Here is a 20,617-nt window from a genome sequence, read left to right as displayed (position 1 = left end):
ACGCAGATAAACGAGGGTAACAAACTTTACACCCATGTCTTTACTACAATCAACGTTTGAAATGACCACTTTATCCAATTGAGCCGAGCCGAGCCCAAAGCCGGATTTGGTGGTCACCGAATTTCAACTATCCCCTCCGTGGGCCCCACCACCTTTGTTGTGGATAAGCATCGCAACACTCCGTTTTATGCTTCGACTCGCCACGTCATTGCCTAATAATCCGGTGCTCCCAGGTCTATTGTAATTTCCATCCTGTGGCCTACCCCACCAAAAATAATATAAAAAAAGAAATAATAAATTAGAAAACAGCTCACAAATGTTAACTAAAGCTATCCGAATATTACAATATATTAAATAAGTTGCAAGTGGATGACGATAAGGCCCTTTTTTTTTTCCCTTACCTTACCCCTTCATTAAATTATTCCTTTTTATTCTTTTATATATATTTATTTATTTATTTATTATCATTTTTTCTCCTAATCTAATCATTTTTATTTCTTTTCCAATTAGTATCTTTCATTAATATCTGATCTATTGCCCTTCCTCCACGTGCTTTCAATCCCCACCGTTCATTTTTTTATGATCCAAAATCTCTTAATTTCATTTATATATTTAAATCCCATTTCTTCTTCTTCTTCTTCTTCTTCTTCTCGTCTGCGTTTCTCTCTCTCTCTCTCTCTCTCTCTCTCTTTTTTCTTCTCTCTCCTTGTTGTCACTGCTCAAGTTCGCGAAGTCGTCATGTCGATTGCTTTGGATAGGGTTCAGCGGGTTGAGGATAAAGGCTCTGGATTCTCGCCGGAGGATTTGGGTTATGGATCGGTGTTTGAGAGGTTGGATACTGGGGATATGGATCACGGTGTTGAAGGCTTTGAAAAGGAGGCTGAGGAGTCCAATACTTGCAGCTCGGCTTCCAGTTCTTCTTCTTCGATCGGGAGGAACAGTGATCAGTCCGCTAGATCGTCGGACGGTGAGGAGAGTGGCGAGAGTGATGAGGTTCAGAGCTCGTATAAAGGGCCGCTGGATATGATGGACTCCTTGGAGGAGGTTTTACCTGTCAGGTTGGTGTTCTTTCTGCTTAAGCATATCTTGTTTCTTCTTTGTTTTGGATTTTACAAACTCTTACTTTCTTGCTCGAATCTTTGTTTGGAAATTAGAAATCGGAATCATTCCTTGTCTCTAGTTCTTGAATTTGAGGGATGATCTGGAACGAATGTGTTAAACCTATGGTTGGTGAAGCTGAAATGTTTAGAGGAGGCCTGATTGAGCTTGAAAATTTAATACTCCTGCAGTACATTGCATTTGGGAATGGGGATTGTTAATCTGTCCTTCAGAACGATGGAGTAATTCGATCTATGCTTGATCAATTAATTTTGCTTCATTTTGGACTTACTATTAGGGAATTATGTTTTCAAGCTGGCGGTGACTAGTATTTATTGCTGACGAACAGATAAAAGACTTGCGCTACTAAAAGTAGTCATTATTCTTGGCATGAATAAGACACGGCGATAACAAATTTGAGAAAAAAGAGCATTCTGAAGCCGAGGATTAGCCAATGACATGATTTCTTTAATACTCCTTAATCATGTGTTTACCGTCGAATTTTTTTTATCATCTGTTTTGCCAATCTCTATTGTGGAGAGTGTGTTTCTGATCTTCTTGAGCTCAAATCAGAAAGAAATGAATGCTTTGCTGTGCATAAAAGTTGTTCTGCCTGCAAAACAATGGGGCTTTGATTTAAGCATAAAATATAGGAAACAGAATTTCTACCGTTGATTGAATCCTTTATACATTGAGGTTTTCATGCAATTATCCATTAGAACACGCACAGCCATTCTATTTGTTCCTTGATCTAATACAAAATCATTACTACATGCAGAAAAGGCATCTCAAAGTTCTACAATGGAAAATCAAAGTCTTACACAAGTCTGGCTGATGCCTCTGTTTCCTCCATGAAGGAGATTGCAAAGCCGGAGAATGCCTATTCCAAGAAACGAAGGAATCTCATGGCTTACAATCTTGTGTGGGAGAAGAACCGGAGTTTCCCCCTCAAGAATAACGGTGGTGGGATATCAAAAAGACCCATCAGCTCAAGCAGAAGCTCCCTGGCTTTGGCTGTTGCTATGAGCAGTTCCGAAAGTAACTGCAGTGAGGATTCAAACTCCAGCTCATATTCAGGCTCTCCACCGCCTCGCCCACCTCTGCACCCACAATCTAGAGCATCTAACTGCAATCTGGCTTCCATGGTGCCACCTCAACGAAATTTCTCCACTTGGCGTTCATATTCCTTGGCTGATTTACAAGAGTGCGCCACCTCGGCTAATAAGGCCAATCTAACAAATCTCAACTGACCTGAAAGATTTCCATCTCCTGCTTATAGGTACGCAGGAGACCTTTTAACTGTTCTAGGGACCCTGAAATAGGAGGCTTTTCTAGTATGATTTTAGCTCGTATGGTCGATACTGTACTCCCTATATTATAAACCAAAACTTTCATGTCTCATTGTTTATACTGAAATGGGGATATGAAGTTAGAGTAAAGCATAAGGTAGCAGCAGATGTTTGAAGTTAGAGTAAAGCATAAGGTAGCAGCAGATGTTTGAGTCCTTTCGTCAACACCTGTCTGTACTGGCCTAAGACAACCAACCCAACTACTCACCCACACATAAACAGCCACCTTGAAGCTTAGTTTGGCCAATGATCCACCTCTCAAATCGTTCTTGGTCCACCAAGAGCGATACCCAACTGCTAAGATAGCTCCTATGCTTACGAAAATGATGCATGGAAAGATAGGGTGATCTTCTCCAATCCATGTAATTGACTTTAGAAATTTAGTTAAGTTAACTGCCTTATAGGCTTGACATTGCTTCCCCAAACAATTTAAGGACACACCATCTGCACGTTTTGACACATGTAATTCACTGGATTTGGGCTTCTGATATTGATATTTTCCCATGAGCTTCACTTATGGTACGGCTTCTTTGTTCTAGACCTTGAGAATGTAAACATACATGCACAATGTTGCAATTTGCCCGTTGGTTAAGCATTTGTAAGCATTCCCAGTGACTTTGATGAGTTTCTTTTGCTGATTATCGTTCAATATAGATGAATTTGCCTTTTTGTTGGATTGTTCTCTTGATTTCATTCAGTCAAATATTGCTGCCACATTCAGGAACATATTGCAAGAAATTCAATGTCGGTTGACGTGTTTGTACAGGAGTAGATAAGATTAGATTAAATGATGGGTCCTATTTATCACTCAATTGGACTGAGTTTTGAGATCAACAATTATATGTAGCCCTAATTTACAACCTGTCCAACTTGACCATATATTAAAGCTATTTATATTTCAAGTGGTGGTTAGATCAAGTCCTACCTCTTCCCAAATTTATTTAATAAGCATCATTCCTTGATATAGTGGTCGAGAAAGGACACATATACGATAATGACTTAGTTATTCCATAAGGAGAGTTGAGATACGAACACACACATAAATTAATGACTTAGTTATTCCATAAGGAGAGTCGAGATACGAACACACACATAAATTAAAGAAATGAATATACTTGTTCTTGAAGTATAAATTTTTAAAAAATGATAAACAAAATTTGAACATCGATCACCACCTTCGTTGACTTTAAGAGTAGTTTTAAAACTTTTATAGAAAGTCATAAAAAACGGGGTAACCATTGCTTAAGTGCACAAGTATTTTTAAGATTAAGCAAGACTTTCCATCTAAAACACCAAAATAATGTGGTTCCCTCAGGGTGATCCCCACGCCTCGACCGACACTAACATTTTACAAGTAGGTAAAAGATTTAAGTTGAAAGAAATGTGAGATCCCACATCGATTAGAGAAGGGGACGAAACATATCTCCCTAACAGATGCATTTTAAAATTGTGAGGTTGACGACAATACGTAATGGGCCAAAACAGACAATATCTACCAGCGATGGGTTTAGGCATTTACAAGTAATATCAGAGCCAATCATCAGTGTGTTAACAAGGGGTGTTGGACCCCAAGAGAGGTGGACTGTGAGATCACACATCGGTCGGTTGGAGGGAGTAACAAAACATATCTTATACCTTTCCTTATGTTTATGCTTTGCTTCCTACTTTTATAGCTTACACTACACAGTAACAAGGCGGCTGCTAAATCCAACCAATCAAGGAGAGCATTCTTTCTTAGTTCTAGAGCTTTGCCTACCTTGTTACTCACTGTTCTGTGATATAACCTCTCCAAACTTGAGGAAGAGCTGGGCGTCTGAGGTGCTCATCGACGGGCAGTTCAGCACGTGTGGCGTTTTTAGCTTTGCATATTCATCCTTGTAGCTAGGGACTCCTGCAGATGGGGGCAGTGATGCAACAGATGGTATTGGCTTCAGTGGTGCTGCCGAGGGCAGAAGACTGCCGATGACGCGCGTTACTTCGTGCATCGTTGGCCTATCGGATGGCTGCCTCTTGGTACACAGGAGAGCGAGCTGAAACGCCTTCTTTACAGCTCCAAGATCCTTGGAAGTTACAGTTATTTCAGGATCAACCGTCTCCATTACCGCGTTGTTGGCTGTTTTTGATAAGATCTGATATATATATGAAAGAATATGTATGAGGAAATAGTCATCATACCTAACAGATGAAGAACAAAACGCCTGATAGTGTACTGACCAATTGGTGGAGATTTGATTCATTGTCTACAGCTTTCCTTCCAGTGAGTAGTTCAAGTAAAACAATGCCGAAGCTGTAAACATCAGATTTTTCAGTAAGTCGGGACGTTCGAGCATACTCTGGATCGATGTATCCGATCGTTCCCATGATATAGGTGGATGTATATGTCTTCGAGGTGCACAAACTCTTGGCGATGCCGAAATCAGTGAGATGAGCTTCGAAATCCTTGTCTAATAGAATGTTTGATGACTTGACATCCCTGTGGATAATACGAGGGCTACAATCATGGTGTAGGTATGATAGTCCTTGGGCTGCTCCATGTGCAATATTAAGCCGAGTGTCCCAGTCAAGTTTTTTGTTCTTGGTAGAACAATAGCCTGCTTTAAACAACCATGGGTCAAGCACAAGTACGATGAAACAAAATTAAACCGTTGAAAGTGTTAGTAATCAATATTGTCCACTTTGAACATAAGATGTATTCTCTCCCTCGAACAAAGTACACTATAAAGTCTCCCCTGAGGGAGGAAGCCTCCCCTTAATCGAGGCTCGACTCCTTGAACAAAGTACAACATTTGTTCGACATTTGAGGATTCTATTGACATAGCTAAGTTAAGAGCATGACTCTGATACTATATTTGGAATCACGACTCTCCACAATGATATGATATTGTCCACGTTGAGCATAAGCTCTCGTGGCTTTGCTTTGGGTTTTCCCAGAAGGCCTCATACCAATGGAGATGTATTCCTTACTTATAAACCCATGATCATTCCCTAAATTAGCCAATGTGGGACTCCCTCCCAACAATTCTCAACAGAAAAGCGATAATTTTGACAATATTTAAGACGAATAAGAGCTCAGTCTTACCATGTAGATGGTCCCAAAGGCTGCCATTTTCCATGTAGTCATAGAAGAGGAGATTCCCAGAGGGGGACAAGGAGTATCCTTGGAGGCCGACTAGATTTCTGTGCTTGATACTACCGACGGTTTCGAGCTCGGTCTCGAATGCGTTCATGCTTAGGGGCTGGTGAGAGTAGAGCTTTTTGATAGCCACAGGTTTGCAATTCTTGAGTACACATTTGTAGACTGTGCTTGAAGCTCCATGTCCGATTATGTACTTTTCACTCAAATTTTCAGTCATCCTCATAATATCCTCGTACACGTGAAGTGCCATGTTCATGTGAAGGATTACTAGCTTGGGAGTTGAGTAAGTAACTGAAAGGTTTCACCAGCCACATAATGAAATGATTTAGTATTCAATTAAAGCCATGTGCCATTCTTCATAGATTGGAATGATCAAAAGTACCTGGTTTATCAAGTGATCCATCTGGGAAAGGTATTGTGTTGTTCGGTCGGCACACGGTTAGGAGGATCATTAGAAGAATTACGAGAGCACCAAGAGCGATCCCGAGGATAGCGGCTTTAGATAACGTCACTGCGTTGAAAGCAATGAAGAGAAATTTCATAAGACGGTGCGAGTGTTCAAGGCTAGATTGCGTGTACCTCGACTATTTACATCGGATAACTATTACAATAGTAGATACATGTAATAGCCAAAGCCCACTGCTATCTGAAGTTGTTCTCTTTGGGCTTTCCCTTCAAAGTTTTAAAAGCGTCTACTAGGGAGAGGTCTCCACACCCATATAAGGAATGATTTGTTCCTCTCTCCAACCGATGTCGGACCTCACAATCCACCCCCTCTTAGGGCCCAGCGTCCTCGCTGGCATACTGCCTGGTGTCTGGCTTTGATACCATTTGTAACAGCCCAAGCCCACCGTTAATAGATATTGTCCTCTTTGAGCTTTCCCTTCCCGGCTTCCCCTCAAGGTTTTAAAATGCGTCTATTAGGGAGAGGTTTCCACATAGTTTCTTCCTCTCTCTAACCGATGTGGGACCTCACAATCCACCCCCTCTTAGGGCCCAGCGTCCTCGCTAGCATACTGCCCGGTGTCTGGCTCTAATACCATTTGTAACAGCCCAAGCCCACCGTAAGCAGATATTGTCTGCCCAGCGTCCTCGCTGGCATACTGCCTGGTGTCTGGCTTTGATACCATTTGTAACAGCCCAAGCCCACCGTTAATAGATATTGTCCTCTTTGAGCTTTCCCTTCCCGGCTTCCCCTCAAGGTTTTAAAATGCGTCTATTAGGGAGAGGTTTCCACATAGTTTCTTCCTCTCTAACCGATGTGGGACCTCACAATCCACCCCCTCTTAGGGCCCAGCGTCCTCGCTAGCATACTGCCCGGTGTCTGGCTCTAATACCATTTGTAACAGCCCAAGCCCACCGTAAGCAGATATTGTCCTCTTTGAGCTTTCCCTTCCAGGCTTCCCCTCAAAGTTTTAAAATGCGTCTACTAGGGAGAGGTTTTCACATGATTTGTTCTCCTCTCCAACCGATGTGGGACCTCACAATCCACCCCCTTAGGGCCCAGCGTCCTTACTGGCACACCACCCGGTGTTTGGCTCTAATATCATTTGTAATAGCCCAAGCTCACCGCTAGCCGACACCGGACGATGTGCCAGCCTTCTCGCTGTTCCCCGAAGGGGGGTAGGCACGAGGCGGTGTGCCAGTAAGGACGCTGGGCCCCAAAGGGAGTGTATTTGGGGGTGGTCCCACATCGATTGGAGGAAGGAAAGAGTGTCAGCGAGGACGCTGGGCCTCGAAGGGGGGTGGATTGTGATGTCCCACATTGGTTGGGGAGGAGAACAAACCACCATTTATAAGGGTGTGGAAACCTTCCCCTAGTAGACGCGTTTTAAAGCCGTGAGGGGAAGCCCGAAAGGGAAAGCCCAAAGAGGACAATATCTGCTAGCGGTGGATCTGAGTCGTTACATGTTTCCACACCAATATAAGGAATGCTTCGTTCCCCTCTCCAATCGATGTGGGACCTCACAATACAACTATGAAAACCATTTCAAATGCATAATTACCTCTCTCGGTCGTATGAGCCTCACGACAGGGATAGACGTTGCTATTCCAATATCCACAGAGCGCAGGATTTCCAAGGAAACTGAAAGTAAACTTAACATCAGAAGCATGAACAGCTTATGAAGAGATAACACTATACTGACATGAAGTATGCTTTTGTATGCATTAAGACTCGTACCTGTCAAATGAGAACCTAGAGAAGTTGTTGCTTGTTGGAATGTAACCACCAAGATTGTTATTAGATACGTTTCTGCAAGGATCAGTATATTGGCTTTGTTACTCATCTCTGGTGTTAACATTATTATACTAACACTTATTGGTTGGGGACGATGAACTTACAGTTCGGTAAGACTCGGGCAGTTTATCAACGACCTCACGTCCCCGGATAGATTGTTGTTTTCAAGTCTCCTGCATTAGTTTCATCATTATACCATGAAGGAAACAGTAGGATGCCTACTTGAATACTTGAAGTAGTTCTAGCAGACAGAACTCAAGCTATGATGTCAGTAGAACAACATGAAAGAAAAACGGGGAAATATCAGTTCATGACAAGATCAAGCCTGTGAGATCCCACGTCAGTTGGAGAGAGGAACGAGTGTCAGCGAGGACACTAGGCCTCGAAGGGAGTGGATTGTGAGATCCCACATCGATTGGAAAGAGGAACGAGGTTCACCAAGGACGCTGAGTCCCGAAAGGGGGTGGATTGTGAGATCCCATATTGATTGGAGTGGAGAACGAGGTTCACTGAGGACACTGAGCCCCAAAGGGGGTGGATTGTGAGATCCCACATCGATTGGAGAGGAGAACGAGGTTTACCGAGGACGCTGGGCCCCGAAGAGGGGTGGATTGTGAAATCCCACATTGATTGGAGAGGAGAACGAGGCTCACCGAGGATGCTGGGCCCCAAAGGGGGTGAATTGTGAGATCCCACATCGATTGGAGAGAGGAACGAGGTTCACCAAGGACGCTGGGCCCTGAAGGAGGGTGGATTGTGAGATCTCACATTGATTGGGGAGGAGAACGAGTTCACCGAGGACACTAGGTCCCGAAGGGGAGTGGACTATGAGATCCCACATCAGTCGGAGAGGGGAACAAAACATTCTTTATAAGGGTATGGAAACCACTCCCTAGCAAACGTGTTTTAAAAACCTTAAGAGAAAGCCCGAAAGGGAAAGCTCAAAGAGGACAATATCTACTAACGGTGGGCTTGGACCGTTACAAAGCCACTCAGGAAATTGCTAAAGTAGCGTCGAGAAGTCATGAACATAAACTTTCAGCCTATGATAGTTCCTCTTGTTCTTCTTTTAAGAATTATAAATGAAAACTTCTAGTGTAAGTTACAATTTCAAAACTTACAAGGAGAGCAGATTTTGAAGTTGTGTCAGTTCTTGAGGAATGAACCCAGAGAGCTGATTGTGTGAAATATCTCTACAGCACAGCAACATAAAGACAATAGAATTAGAACAAGAACCTGAAGTTCATGCATTCAAAGGAGATTACAATTCCACTTACATTTCCATTACACTTCTTAGATTGCCAAATTCAGCAGGAATAGATCCCGTTAAGCGATTCCCGCTTAGATTTCTTCAAACGTATAAAAACGAAGATCAGTGATTTCATCCCGAACACGTACGATTGATGACAAGAAAAAGCGAGTTAAAGATGATACATACAGCTTTAGGAGATGTTCGAGATCTCCGAACGACGAAGAAATTGTGCCATTAACTTTGTTATTTGAAATGTCTCTGTGCAGCAACTATGAGTTAGTATAACAAATATGGGGAAAATGAGTGAAGATTATATCTCATGAACTTACAACGTATCCAAATTGCCAATTCGAGATAGCTCAACTGGAATAGGACCTTGTAGATCATTTGAGGACAGATTCCTACACATGATCCATATGATAAGAACATTCTCATGAACATAGAAGGAGCTCTTAAGCCACTCAAAACAACTAACTTACAGGTAAGTCATACTCTCTAGCCTCTGGAAAGACAGCGGAATCGTTCCGTTCAACTTATTTCCGTGCACATTTCTGAAATCAACGAATCGTAACGGTCTTAACGAATAGAAGATCGTTCTAAATGGAATCGGAGTTCGGATTAGATTCTTACAGGCTGTTGAGATTTGTGCATGAGCTAAGATTATCAGGGATAGGCCCTCCAAGATTATTATTAGCAACATTTCTGCAAGGACGCTTCATCAGTAAGGGACATGAGAAGGCACGAGTATACGAATGGGACGATGAAGCTTACAGGTCGAACAAATCGGTTAGTTTCCCTAGCTCGGCTGGAATACTCCCAGTAAGATGATTATCATTCAGTTCCCTCCAGAGGAAAGAAACATTACGTCAGTAATCATCAACGTCGTAATCGAAGTTTCGTGTACGTGAATGAGAAGCTTAAACATAACACATGGGATGCTCAAGGATTGTTAAGAACATAAATGCACATTAAGATTGAATAGGCTTGTTAAGAAATATTACAGACAGAAAACAAGGACAAAATATAGAATTCTCCACATTAATAGGAAGTAAAGGACAGAAATGTTACAGATAATGGAGCTTTGTCATATTCCCGAGCTCTGCTGGAATGGAACCAGTGAGCTTGTTACTATGCAAGTACCTGCATGCCATCAGAGATATCACTCACCAGAATAAGATATCTCATAAAATGTAAGTTGCTAGACATCATTGATAAGAGATAGGGTCTGTTTTGGTTTGTTTTGGCCTGTTACGTATTTTCGTCAGCCTCACGGTTTTTAAAACGCGTCTATTAGGGAGAGGTTTTCACACCTTTATAAGAAATTCTTCGTTCCCCTCTCCAACCAATGTGGGATCCCATAATCCACCACCCTTGGGGGCTTAGCGTCCTCGCTTGCACACCGCTCGGTGTCAGCCCAAGCCCACCGCTAACAAATATTGTCTGTTGTGGCCCGTTACGTATCGTCGTCAACCTCATGGTTATTAAAACGTGTATGTTAGGGTGAGGTTTCTACACATTTATAAGAAATGTTTCATTCTCCTCTCCAACCGACGTGGGATCTCATAATTCACCACCCTTGGGGTCCTAACATCCTTGCTGGCATACCGCTCAGTGCCTGACTCTGATACTATTTGTAACAGCCCAAGTCCACTACTAACAAATATTGTCCGCTTTGGCTCGTTACATATCGTCATCAGCCTCACGGTTTTTAAAACACATCTCTTAGGGAGAGGTTTCCACACCCTTATAAGGAATGCTTCGTTCCCCTCTTCAACCGATGTGGGATCTCACAATCCACCACCCTTGGGGGCCTAACGTCCTCACCGGCATACCACTCAGTGCCTAACTCTGACACTATTTGTAACAACCCAAGTCCACTACTAACAAATATTGTCCGTTTTGGCCCCTTACATATTGTCATCAGCCTCACGGTTTTTAAAACACATCTGTTAGGGAGAGATTCCTACACCCTTATAAGGAATGCTTTATTCCCCTCGTCTCCAACCGATGTGAATTGATATGTATATTACTTCTTCATTCAACATTTTAGGACATATGTAACAGGAATAGCACAGAGCTGCCAAATGGGAAGGACAGAAAGATCAATAAAAATATGCTTACAGTTTCTCAGTGTACGTCAGATTCCCTAAGATAGAGGGGATTGTACCAGTTAACATGTTGCAGCTCAAATCTCTGAATTTGGATGTGAGAAGGAGAAATTAGAAAAACTGAGAGAGCAAGAATCATGCATCTATAACCGCTCAAGCCCACCTCTAGCAGATATTGTTCGCTTTGGCTCGTTACATATCACTATCAAACTCACAATTTTAAAACGCGTCTACTAGGAAGAAGTTTCCACACCCTTAAAAAGAATGCCCTGTTATCCTCTCCAACCGATGTGGGGTCTCACAATGATATATGTATTATGCATTCTTTATAAGGGTGTAGAAACCTCTCCCTAGTAGACGCGTTTCAAAATCGCGAGGCTAACGGCAATACATAACGTGCCAAAGCGAACAATATCTGCAAGCGGTGGGCTTGAGCTGTTACAACGTTTGAACTTGGTAGGGAGAGCTATAGTTGCTTACAGCACCGCAAGCGCCTGCATCAGACCAATGACTGGTGGGATGGGACCTGACAACTGATTACCCTGCAAGGACCTGAAAAGAAAGCTCATAACAATTGAAAGACCAATACAAAAGTCAAAAAATTCATTGAAACCGACACAAAACTGCTTCAGGGATACATACAATGTGGCTACTTGAAGGAAACCAATGTTGAATGGTATCTCTCCAGTGAGATGATTGTATGACAGGTCCCTGCCAATCAATATGAAAGAAGTTTAGCTACTTATATACACAGAGTGGTGCACTTGGTGTTGAATGAGAAGGATATATAATACATACAAGACCTGGAAGGCTGTGCAGTTGCCTATGGTTTGAGGTATGCTGCCTGTTAAACTGTTGTTTCTCACATCACTTCAAATGGAAAGAGTTTTATTAGGCTGAGAATATGTTCATATAGTCTCTTGGTGGAAGTAAGGATTACTTACAAATACCATAAGCCAGTGAGCTGACAGATATCTGGAGACAGTGTGCCCACCAAATTGTTGCCACGCAATCCCCTGAGAAAGAGTTGAATGTCAAATGAAGCGTTTAGAATTCGAACCAACAAAAGCTAGCGGTTATTTGTGACAACTCAAGCCCACCGCTACTACATATCAAAGTCGGTCTCATGATTTTAAAACACGTCTGCTAGGGAGAGGTTTCATATCCTTATAAGGAATGTTACGTTTCCCTCTCTAACTGACGCGGGATCTCACAATCCACTCCCCTTGGAGGCTCAGCGTCCTCGCTAGCACACCGCTCGGTGTCTGGCTCTGATAGCATTTATAACAGCTCAAGCCCACCGCTATCCGGTATTGTCCGCTTTGACCCATTACGTATCACCATTAGCCACATAGTTGTAAAACGTGTGTGCTAGAGAGAAGTTTCCACACCCTTATAAGGAATGCTTTGTTCCTCTCTCAAACCACGTGGGATCTCACAATCCACCCCCCTTGGAGGCCCAGTGTCATGTAGGACCGCAACACCCAGCGTCCTCGTTGGCACACCGTTCCATACCTGGCTCTAATACCATTTGTAATAGCCCCAGCCCACCGCTATCAAATATTGTCCACTTTGGCCCATTACGTATCAGCATCAGCCTCATAGTTGTAAAACACGTCTACTAGAGAGAAGTTTACACTTCCTTATAAGGAATACTTCGTTCCCTTCTCCAACCATGTGGAAGCTCACAATCCACCCCCCTTGGAGGCTCAGCGTCTTTGCTGGCATACCGCTCAATGCCTGGCTATCAAATATTATTTGCTTTGGCTCGTTACGTATCGTCGTCAACCTCACGGTTTTAAAACGCGTCGGTTAGGGAGAGGTTTCCACACTCTTATAAGGAATACTTCGTTCCCCTCTCTAACCAAGTGGGATCTCACAATCCACCCCCCTTGGAGGCCCAGCGGTCTTGCTGGCACACCGCTTGGTGCCTGGCTTTGATATCATTTGTAACAACCGAAGCCCACCGCTATCAGATATTGTCCACTTTTGCCCATTACGTATCACATCAACCTCGCAGTTGTAAAACGCGTATGCTAGAGAGAGGTTTCCACACCCTTACAAGAAACGTTTCGTTCCCTTCTCCGAACGACGTGTATAAGAAAGAATTAAGAGTTAAAAAAAACTCACATATATTGCAGCACTTCATTCCAGTAAATGAGTCTCGGTATTTCACCACTAAGATTATTCTGTGCCAGATCTCTAGAACAACCAAGGATGAAAAATGGGCATCATTCAGTTATTTCTCAGAGTAAAAACTTTGAAGGCAGTGAAAAAAGTATGGCATGAGAACTTACAAGACCTTCAAGTTTGGAATCTGAGACAAGGTTGAAGGGATTGGTCCAATCAGTCTATTATTTTTCACAACTCTGAAACATTAAACACATAATAAGATGAAGCATCACATAGTTAACAAAAAAGTTACATACTTATGTTTGAACTTACAGCATTTCCAGTTGCTTCAACTTCGAAATGGAAAATGGTATGTCCCCATAAATCTCATTAAACGATAAATCCCTACAAAGTTTCATATAACCGTTCAAACCCACCGCTAACAGATATTGTCTCTTTGGACTTTCCCTCAAAGTTTTTAAAACGTGTCTATAGAGAGAGGTTTCCACACCCTTATAAAGAATGTTTCATTATCTTCTCCAACTGATGTGGGATCCCTCAATCCACCCCCTTTGAGGCCCAGTATCTTTGTTGTTACACCCCCTCGGGTCTTAGCCTCCTCGTTGGCACATCGCCCAGTGTTTGACTCTAATACCATTGTCCTCTTTGGGTTTCCCTTCAAAGTTTTTAATACGAGTCTACTAGGGAGAGATTTCCACACCCTTATAAAGAATGTTTCGTTCTCCTCTCTGACCGAGGTGGGATTTCACATTTTAAGTCAAAGATATCGAACATTTGTAAACACGAAAGGACTTACAGATTAATTAACGAAGAACAGTCACCAATCTCATCAGGAATTTGACCAGAAAGCCTATTCCCTCTCAAATCCCTGTTCGAGGAATCCCATTATTAGAAGAAGGCTTAGAAAGTAAGAACATGAATAAAGAAGAGAGGTTTACAAAGTTTGCAGGCCCTTGAGCTTCCCGACCGAAGGAGATACTTCTCCGACCAGATTGAGACCAGAAAGATTACTGGAACAACAAAAAAAACAATGGGAAAAAGGAGATGAACAAGGTAGAACAATCTTTAAACTGGATTTTGAAACCAACCCAGAAAGCTAATAGGGAAATTGTTTGGCTTACAGAGTGATAGCATTGAGACTGGCATTGTCACAGGTGACACCTCTCCATATACAGTAATCTGAAGAAGGTGAGCTTGTCCAATCATATAGAACATTATCCACATCCCTCAGTGATTTCTTCATCTCCAATAACGTAGCTCCTTCAACATAGGAAAACATGTCACCAAACATAATGTAGACATTAAGACAACATTAAAAAAAACATTTCTGAAGTGTTCTTGGAGACATTTTAAAGTTTTTTAATGGCGACTTACCATCATCGGAATCCACCACACCGGCGCTAACACAGAAGAGAAAAACCAGAATAAGAAGCTGAATAGGAAATGCCATGGCGGCCGCCCTCTTCATAGACCTGAATTACACTTCCATTGCCAGTTACAAGAACCTTAAAAAAACAGAGAACCCTGTTCTTATCTCTTTCTCAAGAACGTTAAAAGGCTAAAAATGAAGCAATTGGGAGAGACATTGTTGAGTCTAAGAGGAAACGATAATGAATTATTTCACAGAAAAAGATAAGAACCCATCTGCCACAACTCTGTTACAAAACCTGCAACGACACAGACCCTTTACTCCATTTCTCTCTCTCACTTGCAAATGGGGCACTGTGGGTAATGGAAGGAACCCATTTGGGTTCAGCTGACAAGGACCCTCTTCTTTGAAGACTCACCTTGTGCACGTTTTGCTGCAGAATTGAGCCTTGAATTCAATGAACTATTGCAACATTTGTAATTTTGTTATTCCTGTGTTCATGTTATGTGGTTTAATGCCCAAAAGGTACAGTCTTTTAAGATAATTATAGGGGAAATCTTGTTTTTGTGTTGATTTTGATTTTGTGTTGAAATCAGTGCCTAAATGATGTAAATTTAAAATAAAAATACAAACTTTAGGTTTCTATGTTCATGAACATGTATTGGATAAAAACAAAACATGTTCCTCTAAAGTCCCACAAACAATGATCTGTCACGTTTGAAAGTACTGTGAACTCCCATGTTGTCGTGTATGACTCATTTCACATCTAATATGAGATTCCACATCAGCGGGAGAAAAGAACGAAACATTGTTTATAATTATGTGAAAATCTCTTTCTAATAGATACGTTTTAAAACCATGAAGCTAACGACGATATGTAACAGGCTAAAACGAATAATATCTTAGAAAGTTTTTATTTCTATATATTTCAAATAATATTTTATGTGATGATGTCAAAATCAATATATATTTAAGTATATTAAATAAACTATTTAGATTTTATGGTAAGTCCAAAATATGTATATATTTATTTATATTTGACATTATATATTAAAAAATAAAGCTGTTTGGGGAGTTCAAGTAAATATAAGAGAGAAATGGGGGTAAAAGGGGAATTTCGGATAAGGACAGTCGGAGGATCGGCCAGAATCTGGGCCCACGGCCCATCATAGGCCTGATTGATTAACTCAGCATCATAAAGAGATAAAAAGTAGCCCATTTTAGGTTAAAATTAACAACGTTGTCTTTAAATTAAAATATTTCCAAATTGTTTTTTTTTTAATTAAAAAAAAGTTATTTTTCAAAAATTATATATATATATCCCAATCAAACCCATATGTGGTTTAAAGCTTGAGTGTTTATTTTGTATTATTATTATTATTATTTGCTTACCATATTTGTTTGAATTTTGAAATAATTTTTTTTAAATAGATAAAAGTTGAAAAAAAAAAAAAAAAACTTTACAGGGAGGTATAGTGTTTATAACACTTCATTTTCAATATATATATATATATATATATATATATATATATATAACAAAATTAATTTATGTTCCTGAAAAAGGAAAAAATAAATAAACCTTGGGAAAGTCAATTGGCCCCGTCTAATTCTGACGGCAACTCCCATTTGATTTATGTGGGCCCCACACCCTTGTCCGAAAAGTCTCAAATACCTTGGACGACGATTTTGACGCCGTTAACCTATCTAAGGAAACAAATTTTAAAATCACAAAAAAATAAATAAAAAACAAGTAATATTTGGAAAAGTATTCAATTTAAACTAGAAAATAAAAAGATTTTTTTTCTATTAATTAAATAGTAAAATTATTTAACTTATTTTATTTATATATATATATAGGTGTAGATTGGCCCCAGATGCCCACAAAACTGGGTCGAAACAAGAAAATTATCGTCTTAATCTCCTATTTTAATTTTCATGTCTGCAAAAAAAAAAAAAAAAAAAATATATATATATATATATATATATATATATATTATTTTTTGTGAAAATGGAAATGGAGACTATAAATTTTTTATTAGATAATTTTCCTTTTATAACATAATTTTTATGAAAAATAGTAAATAGTAAATATATAATATAATATTGAACCTAATTTTATTATAAAACATAAATACAAATATTTATATTTAATTTAAAAGTGGTTTTGCTGTTATTTAGGGGCGGTGACGTATTTGGATGAGGGCGGGGTTGCGTTTAATTGGGTGTAATGACATGTCTCCTGGGTTATGGAGTGTTTCCTTTTTAGGGTAACAGGCGGGTCATCTTATTATAATAACTTACAACTCGTGGGTCCCATAACTCTTTTTCCACATCTGCCAGCTGGCCATTGCTTTGCCACGTGAGGACGGATGGATACACAACCATAACAAAGATATTTATTTACCTAAACTTACTTCAACTATAACCTAATTGAACTCTAATTTATTTATTAATTAAAATCAAATTTATTTATTACTTTCTCATTCTCTAAATAATGTCACGTAACATTTCAAATTTTATTTTATTTCAATGAAAAACTTTATAATATAATTTTTTTTAATATTCATTTTTATTTTATTTTATAATAAAATAAAAATAATAAATGTGATATAGCTATGGTTTCAAATTAGTTGGCCCCACTTTTTGTCCCCATCTTTTAATTAATGCTTTTTTTATTACGTAAAAATAAACCAGACAAATAAAAAGCCGAATTAAATAGCCCACTTTTAAATATAATTTCCCTTTTTTTTTTCTTTCCTTCATAACTACATTGATTTTGTTGGATTCCACACATAATTTAGTTTATGAAAATAATAAGTTATTATTTTTTCACTTTTTAAATTTTAAAATATATTATTTTTATTTTAAAATTTTGCCATATATATCATATTTGACGTTAATTACAAATAAATATGTTGTATGATTGAAGATGTGTACCATATTTGACCATATATGTCATACTCGGTAGGAGAAGAAGAGATTGCATATGAAATTAGATACCTGAAACATACCGAGATAATGAACTGTGCGAGATAATGAGTTGCTGCTGTGGTTGATATGGGATCAATGACAGCACCAAGTACCACATTGGGGTTCGTTTGGACAAACCACCAAGTACCACTTTGGGATTCGTTTGGACAAACCACCAAGTACCACTTTGGGGTTCGTTTGGACAAACCCACTACAAGATAAAAATTATACTCAAATTTCTTCAATATTCTCTCGTATTCTCTTATGAGTTCTTATAATCGACTCTCAATCTTATCGTCCAATGTGTTTTTGTAATTAAATGTAAAAACATGTACTAATTAAGTTTACATAATAGTAATTTAAAACGAAACATCCAGCCTCTACACTTTCAAATTTATTAGCCAAATTCGTGAAATCATATTAATCTATCATGAAGCGCCAATGTAATTGACAAGGATTGAGGTTTTATTCATATTCAACACCAAATTATAAGATAATTAGCAACAAATTAATCAACTCAACTTTAATTTTGAACAACAAATTAATCAACTACACTTTAATTTTGAAACCCAAATAAAAAATATGTTTATCAAAGGTTTTGCTTACGGAACGGAGTGTGTGAGATCCCACATGAGTTCAATTTTTTTATAAGAATGTGAAAACCTCTCGAAAATCTCTCCTTGGTAAATGCATGCATTTTAAAAGTCTGGGAAGTACGAGAGAGATAGTCCAAAGAGGACAATATCTGCTAACGGTGGGCATGAGCTATTACACGAAGTCATGCAAATATTTTGTATTAAAATCTTCTGGCTCATAAATTCTCAAGTTTATATTTAAAAGATCATATAACAAAAATTTAGAGATGTATTATTAGACAATTTTGAAAGTAAGTTACAAAAGGATAGAGGATATATAAGGAAACACATTACATGGAAGGGACAACTTTTTACACGCTATTAAATGATTTAGATGATATCAATGACAGTCACGGCTGCGTCCAGGACCGCCATAGAAGAAAACAGGTTCAGTTGTGAGTGTAGGTCGATAATTATCAACAGAGTAGCAAGAAGACTCATCAGCCCAAGTTCCAACTCTCACCGGATACTTCAACTGTAGCGAATAGTCCACGATCCTTGGCTGCCTCACGAAGCTAGCGTACTTGTAATGCTCACCTGCATAATCTCCGCTCCCCATGCCCGTCCCCGTGTGTGGCACTTTCTTTATGTTTGAGCTAAACACCTCCCCGCCCCATTCCACCAGCGTTGCGCTGTTCCGCAAGTATCCAAATAGCGTCGGCGGCCAATACCCCACTGGCCACCCTTGCACTTTAAGCCACCAGTTGCTTGACTTAGGATCCTGCAGGTATTAATATTAACATGCATCCATATATATATATATATACCTACTATGATTATATAATCAATTAGTTACCTGAAAGATACCGACGGTGATAGTGAACTGTTGTCCACCTCTGGTTGACAATGGGTCAATAACTGCACCAAGCACCACTCTCGGGTTCGTTTGGACAAACCCACTGCAAGTCAAATCAAAGCACCCTTTCGATTTGTAGGAGTCCACCTAACCATCTTTCCATGTTAGATACGAATTATACTCAAATTTCTCGGACAACTCTAATAAATTATTACCGTCCAATGTACACTAAGACGAGTTTTCGTATCTCCATATAACCTCCGATTAACCTGTAACAACAATGACAAATTAAATTAAAACTCAACATTAAAACATTTATTCGTAAAATTATTTTCCTAAAAAAACAAAAAAATGTACCATCCATCCCGCTTCAACGCTTTCAAATTTTTCAGAAGGCCCATTTTTCAACCAAATTCTTGAAGCTGTGAAATCATTCCACAAATCAACTTTAGGGTTCCAAACATTAATTTGTCCTGAAGCGCCAATGTAATTGAAGCCTGCCGTATACAGGATTGCCGTCTGATCCATATTCAACACCAAATTATAACACAATTAGCTCAACGAAACTTTAATTTCGAAACCCAAAACAAAAATATGTTTATCGAAGGTTTTGCTTACGGAACGATTGAGTTGTTTCCCGAGTTTGGAGCTTTGATAAGGAAATTTCTTTCCAAAGCTATCAAGAGAATTGGCTCTTAATAAGTCTTGTTCACGAAGTCTGCGAATTGGAATGGTTCCATTGGGACAACTCCCACTTGTTTGCCATACTTGAAACGCCTGGTTTTGCTGAACCGACATCTTCCAATGGACGCCCCAATTGGGTTCCATCTGTATGCATATATGCAAGCATTGGTTAAGAGTGTAAACAATATGATTAGGTCTACACATAAATGATTTGATTAACACGAAGAAATGAACCTGAATGGTGTGATTCTTTAGATCGGGATGGTCAAATGCAGGCTGCTTGTAAATGTCAACGCAATCGATGATATCTCCATCTTTGCTCTGCATAAATTCCCATGCAAAATTATAGGTGGAAAAAGAACATTAAAAAACTCAAAGAAAAGAAAAGAAAAGAAAAGAAAAGAAAGATGCTACGTAGATGGTGTGGAGGGCAGGCTTATTGAGAAGCTTTAATTTGTTGTGAATCTGCGCAGATAATTGTTGAGAATTATTGATGTGTGGAATGGCGGCATGAGATTGGAGAATGGCAGCAGCAATGGTGAAAGCCACCATTGCCAACAGCTTCCCTTCATGATATGTGTTCCTCATTTTCTCCCAAGGAACCCAATACAAAAGTTTATTTTTACTTCTTTTCTTGGGTTGAGGAACACAATCGAGAATTCAAATATTTATACCACTTTTTGTTCTTCCGTTAAATAAGGTAAAAATTCGTTTTGGAATCGCACGACAGGAAATGGCACCACCAATTATTAACCGCCTTCTTTACTGTTGTAACAATTTTTTACTTGGGCAGATCGACTATTCGGCCCAACTATTGGGCCGACATATTGGGCCTTGGACTTCAAATG

At 39.7% G+C, this 20,617-nt stretch overlaps 2 protein-coding genes and 1 pseudogene across 10 annotated transcripts; 1 reads left to right on the top strand and 2 right to left on the bottom strand.

The window, feature by feature from the left end:
* Nucleotides 1–655: 655 nt before the first annotated feature.
* Nucleotides 656–3,116, top strand: LOC111788264 (protein OXIDATIVE STRESS 3 LIKE 1). Of its 2 annotated transcripts, XR_015416065.1 has the most exons (3): nt 656–1,058; nt 1,877–2,544; nt 2,582–3,116. XR_015416065.1 is itself a non-coding variant. In XM_023668573.2 (2 exons), the coding sequence occupies exons 1-2, from the start codon at nt 739–741 to the stop codon at nt 2,346–2,348; spliced, it is 792 nt and encodes a 263-aa protein (XP_023524341.2). In that variant the 5' UTR covers nt 656–738; the 3' UTR covers nt 2,349–3,116. The 2 variants fall into 2 exon arrangements, 1 of the variants encoding a protein (XP_023524341.2); XM_023668573.2 differs by having other exon boundaries at nt 1,877–3,116.
* A 703-nt stretch (nt 3,117–3,819) lies between these two features.
* LOC111788094 (LRR receptor-like serine/threonine-protein kinase ERECTA) lies at nt 3,820–15,169 on the bottom strand. 7 transcript variants are annotated; one of them, XM_087121451.1, is made up of 27 exons: nt 14,690–15,164; nt 14,437–14,575; nt 14,254–14,325; nt 14,112–14,183; nt 13,628–13,699; nt 13,480–13,551; nt 13,313–13,384; nt 12,127–12,198; nt 11,981–12,052; nt 11,825–11,893; nt 11,663–11,734; nt 11,196–11,267; nt 10,143–10,214; nt 9,846–9,917; nt 9,705–9,776; nt 9,554–9,625; nt 9,404–9,475; nt 9,261–9,332; nt 9,100–9,171; nt 8,944–9,015; nt 7,927–7,995; nt 7,766–7,837; nt 7,590–7,669; nt 5,966–6,094; nt 5,527–5,874; nt 4,662–5,041; nt 3,820–4,576 (listed from the first exon to the last, which is right to left on the bottom strand). In XM_087121451.1, exons 1-27 carry the CDS (start codon nt 14,781–14,783, stop codon nt 4,208–4,210), a joined length of 2,973 nt encoding a protein of 990 aa, XP_086977577.1. In that variant the 5' UTR covers nt 14,784–15,164; the 3' UTR covers nt 3,820–4,207. The 7 variants fall into 7 exon arrangements, with proteins under 7 accessions (XP_086977577.1, XP_023524040.2, XP_086977578.1 ...); XM_023668272.2 differs by having other exon boundaries at nt 4,662–5,038; nt 14,690–15,161; XM_087121453.1 differs by having other exon boundaries at nt 4,369–4,507; nt 4,623–5,041; nt 14,690–15,169.
* A 3,372-nt stretch (nt 15,170–18,541) lies between these two features.
* On the bottom strand, nt 18,542–20,404 carry LOC111786836 (protein neprosin-like; annotated as a pseudogene). Its single transcript, XR_015419794.1, has 6 exons — nt 20,184–20,404; nt 20,004–20,090; nt 19,443–19,913; nt 19,301–19,354; nt 19,086–19,232; nt 18,542–19,010 (listed from the first exon to the last, which is right to left on the bottom strand). The product of XR_015419794.1 is annotated as a protein neprosin-like (transcript).
* Between the last annotated feature and the right edge of the window lie 213 nt (nt 20,405–20,617).

The sequence above is a fragment of the Cucurbita pepo genome, chromosome 2 (assembly GCF_057944985.1).
Source record: "Cucurbita pepo subsp. pepo isolate OVF chromosome 2, ASM5794498v1, whole genome shotgun sequence".
NCBI lineage: Eukaryota > Viridiplantae > Streptophyta > Magnoliopsida > Cucurbitales > Cucurbitaceae > Cucurbita > Cucurbita pepo.
Note: the sequence above shows the minus strand (reverse complement) of the source record. Positions and strands in the feature narration are given on the sequence as shown.